Genomic DNA, 10,873 nt, shown 5'->3' with positions numbered 1-10,873 from the left:
TGTGTGCTCACACAGCAGAGAGGAGTGTTTAGTCAGTTTTTGTGTTGCACAGAAGGTGAAAGCAGAGCGACAGACAGTGATGAGGGTCGAGCTGCTTTCGGACCAAGCAATGAGGTTAAAGACGAGTGTCGAGCTTGTAGCCGCAGAGGAAAGAGACGAGACAGAAAATGTCATCAAGCAAAACCACCACATAGTTAATTGTTGTCTCATCTTCTAACTGACTTCTCATCATTTACCGTCTGTCTGTCTCTCTCTCTCGCCTGCTCTCTCTGTAGCTCGTAAACAGGAGATCATCAAGATAACGGAGCAGCTGATTGAAGCGATTAACAATGGAGATTTCGATGCCTACACGTGAGTACAACTGCATGAGTTTCATGAAAAACAGTACAAAGAGGAATGCGTGTAATGTTCTAACGGCATTCTTTAGTGTTGTCTTTATTCTTGCTCTTTGTGTTCTCTGTTTCTCCGCTCTAATGTCTTCATCTTTTCACCCACTCTTACTTTCTCACCCGTTTGGTTTTCTTTCTCAGGAGGATTTGCGATCCTGGACTCACCTCTTTTGAACCCGAGGCCCTGGGGAACCTGGTGGAGGGCATGGACTTCCATAAGTTCTACTTTGAAAACTGTAAGTCTCCTCTTGTACACACACAATACGTCTGTCTATTTCAATCTGCCAAGAGCTCTGGCCAGGCGAAGCTTCATCTCATAGGATGAAGAGCACCGGAAAGTGTTGTCAGTTTTTGGTAAATATGTAGTAAATCTGTCGTCTTTTGACTGCTTTTAAAGGTGAAACTGCTTTATTCAGTGTTTTTGACGGTTTTAATCACCGGGTCTTGTTTGTTTGACCTCTGCCCATAATTCGGCCCAAGTAGAAAACCTCCTAAACGATGAACACTAACCGGGAGAAGCTGAAGCAATAACAGCAATGACAGACAACAACTCCCATGATCCCTACTTCTTAACTTAAATTACATATTGTACATCTAAGAACCTTTCACATTAACCAAAGAGACCTCAAATACAGAAAATAAGGGAAAAATACTGTTAACCCCCAAATCCATTAGCCTATCTGCTATGTAAGGATCAATATTCTGTCTCGTTGATTTCATCCAGTGCTGAGCAAGAACAGCAAGCCTGTGCACACCACCCTGCTCAATCCACACGTGCACCTGATCGGCGAGGACGCTGCGTGCATCGCCTACATCCGGCTCACACAGTTTGTGGACACCACGGGCCGCCCTCGTTCCAGCCAATCGGAGGAGACCAGGGTGTGGCATCGCCGCGAGGGCAAGTGGCTCAATGTTCACTTCCACTGCTCAGGAGCGCCTGCTGCACCACTACAGTGATCAGGTACACACACACACACACACACACACACACAAACAAACCACTATAGGCAGAATTAGAAAATGGCAATGAAATACACTACATCAAATGCAGAACACAAATAAAGCCTTCTGTTGTCGGAATAATTTGAAAGGTTTCAAGTATAGGTTTGATAATTTAAAGGACCAGTGTGTACAATTTTTAGTGGCATCTAGTAATGTAATTGCAGGTTACAACACCCTCGCCTCACCCTCACCTTGCAAGCATGTAGGAGAAACTAGGGAAAGGCCCTCTATAGAGCCAGTGTTTGGTTTGTCCGTTCTAAACTACTGTAAAAACCTGGTGAAGTTGTAGAAAAGGACCTGATTATAAAAACACAACATACCTTTACCTTTTATTCCATTTCTGCCAATTGATCCTCCTAAATGTTACACACTGGACATTTAATCTACTCTAACAGCAACACTGACCTGTACAGACTCACAGTTGGCTGTTAAAACGTTAAATCTGTAATTTTCTCAACCATATAATTTTGAGGTATATTAAAATTCAGCCAGTTTGGCAGTTTGCAGTCATGTGTTTTGATATTTTGAAGGTGAAGGTGATTCACTCGGCTTACGTTTGGATCACAGATTGTCTTAAAGGGAAAAAAAATGTGGTTTATTACAACTTGGGTCTCATTTTCTTATCTTTGGCCATTAGTTCTGTCGATGACGATAACATTGCACTGAGAACACTACAAGAAATATACAATAATGCTCATAACTCTAAGTATTGCAATAACAAAAGGTTAAATTAAGTATATAATTTAAAGTCAGAGTGTAAACTGTGATAAATATCTACAACAGACAGTTTAGGTAATAGTAGTTTTCTCCTTTTTAAATACGTTTGGCTAACTTGGAGGTTTGTTTAAAACCTGTCTGAGGACGTCTCAGTGGCCTTGAAGGTTAAGAAGCTGCCATGTAATCGCAACGTCCTCGAATAAAGTCCAGCTGGGGACCTCTGCCAACCCCCACCCCACACTCTCCCCCCATTTCCTGTCAGCCTTCTACCTACCTTTCTAAAAGGCCAACTAATGCTCCCAAATACACTTTTTTTAAAACCTGTCTGATCATGCGACTGTTCGTGCTTCTCGACTCCTTTTTTGGCAACGTTCTGCATCTTTCCCACATGTGCAAAGTTATTATTACTGATTGAAACAATGGCCAAAACTACGAAAATAAGATCCAAAAGTAAACTAGAATTATTCTTTAAACTATGCTGGGTTCATTTCAGACAATTTGCAGCCACTAGTGAAGCATATTGAGTAAACACAGACTAATTTGCTCCTCTTCTTCATCCCCCCAGTGGTCCTGAGCCTCCAGTCTACTGGAGTGTGTGTTTTGGGGGGCAGTTTTTTTCAGCGAGCGTGTTTAAGAGGCACGTCCTCTGCGTGGATTGGCTAGTGCCAGGAGCCCGGCCGGGCGAGATCGCATCCCTCTCCACGTTACCAACCAATCCTGTCCCCCCTTTGACCTGCTGGGGGCCGGCTGAACACAAGACACCGCCCCCATGGGATGATGCATGCATCTGGCGCCTGATTGGAGGGCGCGTCTTTGCCCTCTATCCCTCCCCTGGCAGCCATCTTTTTTCTGCCCGCGCGAGATGAGACGTCCTGCGTGAGGAGAGGATTTACAGTTGAACTTGTGACAGTTTATGAGTATGAGTTATGAATATGCTGTGTAAATTATGACTAGATGTACCAGAAACCACCAAAACCCAACCAAGCATTTATATTCACTATCTAATAAGGGAGGAACAGAAGGGAGTGTGAGGTTAGCAGCTGAGATTTTGGACACATTTTTTTGGCATTCTAGGGATTACCGGGTAGAAAGTGTTCGTTACCCGGACGTTGATGTAAAGATGTAGGGAGATTTTCCCCAACTGAATTCAAGAGGGAAAAAAAATCAAGTCGGCTCAGTCAGAGAACTTGATGACGAGAGAAACTTGATATCAAAAACATGAAGCACCAAAGTGTAGAACTTTAGGCTTTTTATGTGTTTACGTGTTTTTGTTTGTGTGCTTGTTTTTCCGACCGAACGGAAAATCGTGTTGTTGTGGGATTTTGGGTGGGGCGGGGATGGGCGGGCGTCTGATTTTGAGGTCACATGTTTTGTTATTTTTAGCGTCCTGTTCCCTTTTGCGTTCCTGTGAATAACCGGAGCCTTTTTTTTTCTTCTTTTTTTTAATTATTTCTCCGTCTGACTGATCCTGTATTCGAGGCTCCTTTTTAAAGCAGCTGAGTTTTTAAAAAGAGGGATTTTATTGTGCAAGTTTAAAGCTAACCTGCACGCGTTAACACGTTCTGTTGTGTCTGTATGCAGTGGAGGGACAGAGTGCGCCGGGAAAGGCGTCTGCGTTTTGCATGTTTGCCCGCCGCCTCTCCCTCATTCATCCCCAACCTCTCTCCGTTTTTCTCTCTCTTAAACCATTCCCTCTTTTAACCCTCCCCTCCTGCTCCCTTTCTCTGCTTTCTGCAAGGGCCTGGTTTGTTTATAATCACTGTGTAAATACAGTGTATGTATAGATATATGTAGAAAAGTGTAATATATGTACATGTATCTAAGAGACACTCATCCTGTGCATCTGGGCATGGGAACCCCCCGTGACCTCTGTGACCCCCAGTCTAGTTTAGGAGCAACATTTTCCTCACCGATTTCAATTTGTTATAGTTCTCCTCCTTAAAGTACTTCCTTAAAATATTGGTAGCTCTTCACACACACACACCACGCACTCACACGGTGGGCTAGCGCAGCTCGTAAAAGTCCCGTGGCCGTAAGAGCTGTTCTTTAGAGACGGGGAGTAAAAAAAAAAGAAAAAGAAATAACAGGTTGAAAATAGTTGTGACTCCTGTGCCCAACAAGACTCTTTTTAGAGTTTTTAAACATGAAGACCTTCATCATAGTGTCCTTAACTCCTCCCACAATGCTGTGAGCCGTCTCTTCATATCATATGCACACACACACACGCCTGGTGGTGTGTTTTAGGCTTTGTAACATATCTGCACCACTGCTGTGTGACCACGGTGCCACCCTTGCTGTGCTGCTTAATTGTCTCCATCCATCCGCGACAGTCGTATCTTAAAAACTCTCCCCCTCTCCCCTCCGATATCTCCCTCTCCCCCCACCCTGTGTACCAACGAGTCCCTACTCTTGAGATGTTTATTTGTACCTCTCTCTGTCGTTTCTCTGTTCCCGTGTTACTGGTTTGAGTTTTTTTGTTGTCGTCGCTGTTGCTGTTAACTTTTGTCGTTTGGTAATTTGCCGATCTGCCAAGCTGGAGTTCTGCACTCTCCCTCGCACACAGGAAATAAAAAAAAAAAAACAGAAAAAAGGGAAAAGAGGGAAGAAGTAAAGACAACACAAAATTTACAGATTGAGCGATTCATAGATTGATCGAGACTAAATTATTTATAAATGTAATCTACCCTTGGTGGTTTTAAATCGTGCCTGCTCAGTTGAGAGGAGTTGTGAAAGCCAGAGAGAGAGAGAGAGAGAGAAAGAGTTGGTGTGGGTGTGCAGGTTTTTGTGACCTACACTGTTGAACCAGAGCGGGAGACCTAGTTATATGCATGTTTCAGTTACGCATTTCTACCATGTACCTACCTGAATAAGGATGGAGCTAGTGTTAATATATGATATTTGCATCTTTTGAAATAAGAATTTCCTCCATCCAGAATGTTGAATAGGTGACATGAAAAATATTTAAAAAAACGCAAAATTTTTAAAAAAAGGATTCAGGAGCCGTAGCTTGGTATGAGGCCCTCGATGTTAGCGTTTTCCCTGCGTTGTAATGATATACTATTGGGCTGCGCTTTCTCCCCCAGCCTTCACATGGATGCTGGAGTTTTTTTGCATGATCATGATGTACAATGAAATACAACCATGAATTGACGACTATCAAGTGTTTGTCTGAGTGTTAGTTGGTCTTCATCATAGCTTTGTTATTCTTCGAACTTGGATCTTGAAAGTATTTAATAAAAATACTATTTCAGCACTGGTTTGTCTCTCTCGACTCGTTTATTTTCTTTAGGTTGGCCACCGACTCGTCACGTCCGATTTTAGTTTTTGCCGTCATACGGAAACATTTTTTTGTCCCTTCTCCAACAAATATCGTACTGGAAAAGGCATCCACTTCCTGGAAATGTGCTCCATCCATCCCCAGACCAAACAGCCTGCCAAAAACTGTTTTATGTTTACCCTGGCTGCTTTTTAACTCCATGCTTTCTGAACTGATTGTCTCTCACACTCGTCTGGTACCACATACCTACTGTCCAGACAAAATGTATCCCCAAACTGACATAACAGACCTTTTTTTTTCTTTCTTTTTTTGGCCCGATCACTGTGCATTTTTGACCTTTCCAGCCTGGATTTAGAGAGGCTTTCATCAGCAGAGTCTCAGCCTGAAATCACCAAATTTGGAGCCCATAGAGATATGCAACACACGTTTCTGATTATGTAACACTGCAACATTGATTAGTCATGCTGAATATCTGCTCTTGTAGTCTCTTGTCCAATTTTAGGAAGGGAAACTAGATTGTTTCAGGTGACATTTAGCATTAAGGTTTTGATTTGAGTAAAAACAAACCGGCTCTGGCTGGACTGGTCTGTGGTTGGCTGGATGTTCTGAACACCACCCGGCATCGCAGCTGGCACAATATTTGCCCTCCATACTTGTCTGTCATCACATAAAGTCAGATTAATCCCTGCATAACACTGCATAGCTTCCAGGCCATTAACATACAAATAGGATAAAACAATCACTGCTGTCTGTTCAACAGCTCGTGCATCGCCCTGTCTTCCAGTGCTCTTAATAGCTGTATCGAGCACTGTGAGGTGTTGAGTAATGCTGCAGCCCTTATTTAAGAGTTTTGTGGTGTTATTTATGATGGTCCCAGTTATTTTAAGGTGTGTGTGTGTGTGTGTGTGTTGTGTGTGTGTGTGTGTGTCCCTGGGATGTAGGACAGCTCCCACTGGTTCCTCTGCTTTCTGTGTGATTAATGAGGGGGCTCAGCACTTGGTTAAGTTCGACACTCGCTCTTACTTTCTCAAAGACACAAAAAGGGAGAAACTCTTGAGGGAATGTGTCTTGTTAGCTCTCTCTGACCCCCGACTCTTCGTGTCAATAGAATTAGGAGAATAGCTGACCCAGAACGAGTCACCTGAATCTAAATTACTTTTGACTTTGTTGAGGTCTAAAAGGACAGGTTCCTTTTTTTTTTTTTTTTTTGTCATCTCAGAATTTATACAAATGTTTCCAGTCATTTATAAGCCTGAGTAGCACCGGCTCACTGATAGTTTTTTATTTCAAAGGTGGTCCTGAAAAACCATGAAAATCTATTTTTAGTAAACAAGTAAGATGGTAAATTTAAAGTTTTTTCTGTTTTTATAAGTTTATGAGAAAAAGCCTTTTTGCCTGTACTCTAAACATGAACTTCTACAGTCAAGAGACGGTTTGCTTAGCTTACCACAAAGACCTAACCTGACTCTGTAAAAAGGTACCACCTATAAATCTCACTAATAATACAGTATATCTAGTTTATTTAATCCATAGCCTACAGAAACCAAAATGGTTTTATATAGAGGCAGTGTCCCAACCCTTCTCCTTGACACAGGCATGCCTTTTTCCTTAAGAGACCTTTTTTTAGCAACATATTTTATGCACATTTCATATTATATTCAATGCAATAACAATAACTGTACAGAACAACTAATCAACTGTACAATTAACCCAAATGGTGAACATGTGAACAATTAGAGAGTGATAAAGTTTGTGTTCAGGAAAACAAACAAACAAACAAACAATAACAATTTCATTTAGTTTTCTTCACAGAAATGAATAAAATGCTGACATACAGGCCTACTGTGTATATTAAAGTTTTCTTACCCCTCTTAAAATCCTTGTGACCCCCTGTGAAGGTTTGGTGACCTCCAGATTGGGAACCACTGACATAATGTGCAGACTATTTCATGGTTGGGAGCAGGGTAACATGTTTATAATTGAACTATGGAGGTGCTGATAGGCAGTTTCCTTTTACATTTGGACCCAGCTAAGTGGTTTCCTCTTGTATCCAGTCTTTATGCTAAGCTTACTTAAGAATGATAGGTAGTTTTATATTCAGTAATGAGACACAGTGATGTTACGTTATTACCTGAATGTAACTCCAGTTCTATAAATCATAATGTGTAGCTCACTGTTGCTCTGTATCACAATGAGAGAAATGAAAGAATGGAAACAGTTATTGATATACAGCATCTAGACCACTTAGTAGATCATTGATGTCTTTAGTTTCATAAATAAACTCCAAAACTGGGTGCTGGATCTCAACCTCTGTAAAAGATCCCTGAGATCTCTGTGCAATGGTGTGTGAAAGAGTCACAGAGAGGTAGTGAAACACAAACCTTTTTGTAGAGTATTACTTTTATTCCATAAATGTCTGATTTATATACACAGTCATCATGACTGCATCAAGTAAGCAGTGCAGGTACTCATCTCTATCCTCAGTGTCTCTGTTTCCAGCGACAACTGATGGAAACATGTTCATCACAAGACAATGCTCGCTGACATACTGTGATATGCTTTTGTTTTACCAAGTGAAAGACAGACGGTGTAGTGGTTTAGGTCAGAAATTAAAACAAGGTTATCAGGCAACATCACAGTAAAGCAACATTCATGAGTTTTATTACAAGATGTTAATATATATCATGATACTTCTTCAGGTTTCATTAAACACTGGGTAATAAAGATATTCATGTTTTTTCTTATTTTTGTCAACAAATCCCTCAAAATGACCAAAACCAACATTTAATTGATCCTACTAACAAGTATTGTCTGTGTAGCGTTGCCTGATGTACATTATTCCTCTGTGTCATAGATTAGCTGCTAAACAAATTACCATCTCTATTGCACTTGGTGAACATTTACTAAGGCAATAGTAGTAAGTCAATCTCACTGCTGCTGATTTAGATGCTTAGTAGAATGTATTAGTCTGTGGCTGTAAATGGTCCCCAACAAATCTACTATTTACTCCTGTTTGAGTAGCATTTATTGAAAACTACACTGCCCAATAGTAGTTAATATTTTTTAAACACAAAACTCTTTATTTGTTTTTCTAGTCTATATTCAGACTGCAAGCATTTGCAGTCAATTCTGATTTATTTTTGTTGGGCTTTTGTTTCGTTAAATGTGGCTCAGGTTGCATTGAAAAAAAATGAAAAGATCAGATTCAGTGTGATTTGTGATGTTACTTGTGCCTGCAGTCGGAATGTAGCCTTAGTACCACAAACAGGTTAAGAAAGTTTTAGTTTTGGTTGTAGTCCTCCGGATTCACAGCAGTTACAACCAACGGTGCACTATCATCGATGCCGCAGTAAAAGTAAGGGAAGAGTTTTTCGGTAAAAGTGTAGCCGCTGAATGAGTAGATATGAGACTTGCCCTCTGTATCATAAAAGGAGACCTCCCCTTCGTCGTAATCCACGAACACCCCGACCTTCTTCAGCTTCCGTGGGTAGAGGGAGACCGAAGGAGCAGTGTTGGCTTTATAGCCATCTCCCAGCCCTATCGTCCAGTATCCGTGTTGAGTTGATATTGAGAACCACTTCTTCCTGTCGACGGACTCTCTAGCGACTCCGATGGCCCATTTGTTCTTCTCCTCCACTTGCACCTCAAAGTAAAACCTTCCTGAGGAGTATCCCTCCTTTGCTACAACTGATGAACCCAATAACCCTGTAAATCTTTTGGGGTTGAAAGGTCTCTTTTGCAACTTGCCTTCCCTCACCTCCTTCCCATCGTCGGAGAGAGTGAGGGAGCGATGTGCAGTGTCCGGGTCCAGAGTTACATCCACAGCATAGTGCCGAACCCACTGCAGCTTCTGATCGGGGAACTTCTCCATTTCCTTGTTAAACTTGTCTTCAAAGTTGAAAAGTTCTCGTCTCGCAGTCTCCTCTAGTTCGGAGATGGTGCTCCGCAAAGATTTCCTGACGTTCTGCTCATACTCGCCGCTCTGGATGCTGAACTCTTGCTGATCGTTCAAGTGTGGAAGGCTGCAGAGAGATGGCGATCTCAGGAGGACGTGGAGATGGTCGTTGGTGTGCGAGAGCTGCTCCAGCTCTGTGCATCTTCTCTGCAGTGCACTAATTTGTTGCTCAAGAGCTTTAACGAAGCCCTCGGCTTCTCTCTCCATTGCCTTTTGCTTCTTCTTAATCACCCAAATGAGCTCTGATTGGCTCCTTTTAATGGAGGCGATGAGAGCGGTGAACACCTGCACACTGTCCGATATGTCCTTCTGGGCGTCCCTCCTCCTGAGGTCCACCAGATACTTGACCTCCTGGATCTTCTGCAGCTTCTCCTGCATCATCTGTCGCACTCTGAGCTCCGTCTCTCCAATCCGTCTCTTTACCTTGTCACACTCTATCTCCAGTGGTACGGTGTTGTGAGTGTCGTGGTCCTCACTGATGCACAGCTGACAAACGCACTCTTTATCCGTCCGGCAGAACACGTCCAGAAGAACATTGTGCTTCTTGCACATCCTGTTGTCCAGTTTGACCTCGGGATCGAGCAGAGTGTGTCTCCTCAGTCCTGCAACCCTGTGGTGAGGCTCTAGATGAACTTCACAAAAAGATGTCAGACACTCGAGGCAAAACTTTGTTGCCTTCAGTTTCCCCAAAGTGCAGATGTCGCAGGCTTTGTCTACATAATTAGATTCATCACTACTTCTTTCTCGCATCCCTTTTAAATGATCCGAGACTTCTCGGATCGTCGTGTTCGTTTTTAACTCTGGTTTCCTCGCGAATGTCTCCATGCAGAGTGGACACTGGCAGTGGTTGCTGTTGTCCCAGTATCCCGCGATACAGGCCTTGCAGAAGTTGTGGCCACAGGCGATGGAGACGGGCTTAGTGAAGACCTCCAGGCAGATTGAGCACTGAAACTGTTCTTCACACAACAGACTGCTGCAGGAAGCCATGCCTGCAACATTACGTAAAACCACAACGTTACTTCCTGGAAAATATATCGGCTTTTGTTTTTCATCTCTCAAAATGATATGTGAGCTTGTGTTTTTTTAATACTCTTAACACATCGAATAAGCCAGATTATTTTAGATAAATCTACTTTGTCACCGGACTCCAGACTCTGAGTTATGAGTGCAGACAAACATATTATCTAACATCATGCTGAAGGACCACATACATATTCACCAGTTCACACAGATGTATTTTATCTACTCACCTGAGGGTGTGAAAACAGCCCTAGCACATGCTCTGCAAACCTAAATTACAAAATGACGCAGCAATTAACCGTTTAGTTCACCATCTTAACTCTGAATGTCTTTCTTTCCCTTTCACACTCCTGCCAACCCTTATGCTGCTATGCTGTATATCCCGTTTTTACACAGATGTGACTTAACCCTTTAAATGACCAGTACTCGTCTAAAAACTGCTTTCTCTCATTCTTTTATGCCATTTATATTTTGGATTTTTGTCCACACCAGAGTATATGCAGAATTTCATTG

At 42.3% G+C, this 10,873-nt stretch overlaps 2 protein-coding genes across 2 annotated transcripts in view; one reads left to right on the top strand and one right to left on the bottom strand.

The window, feature by feature from the left end:
- LOC118333525 (calcium/calmodulin-dependent protein kinase type II subunit gamma-like) overlaps positions 1-3,190 on the top strand; it is a 24,616-nt gene extending 21,426 nt beyond the window's left edge. The window contains exons 13-16 of the mRNA XM_035669215.1: positions 276-351; positions 531-625; positions 1,114-1,350; positions 2,674-3,190. Coding sequence (XP_035525108.1) covers positions 276-351; positions 531-625; positions 1,114-1,346 — 404 coding nt within the window. The 3' untranslated portion in view covers positions 1,347-1,350; positions 2,674-3,190. The remainder of the gene's footprint in view (positions 1-275; positions 352-530; positions 626-1,113; positions 1,351-2,673) is intronic.
- A 5,474-nt stretch (positions 3,191-8,664) lies between these two features.
- Positions 8,665-10,327, bottom strand: LOC118325586 (E3 ubiquitin-protein ligase TRIM39-like). Its single transcript, XM_035658308.1, has one exon. It carries the CDS (start codon positions 10,325-10,327, stop codon positions 8,666-8,668), a length of 1,662 nt encoding a protein of 553 aa, XP_035514201.1. The 3' UTR covers position 8,665.
- Between the last annotated feature and the right edge of the window lie 546 nt (positions 10,328-10,873).

Source organism: Morone saxatilis, unplaced genomic scaffold, assembly GCF_004916995.1.
Source record: "Morone saxatilis isolate NCDOM2014 unplaced genomic scaffold, NCSU_SB_2.0 Contig1, whole genome shotgun sequence".
In the NCBI taxonomy this organism is placed as follows: Eukaryota; Metazoa; Chordata; class Actinopteri; family Moronidae; genus Morone; species Morone saxatilis.
The sequence above is the reverse complement of the archived record's forward strand: the minus strand, read 5'-3'. Positions and strand labels throughout refer to the sequence as shown.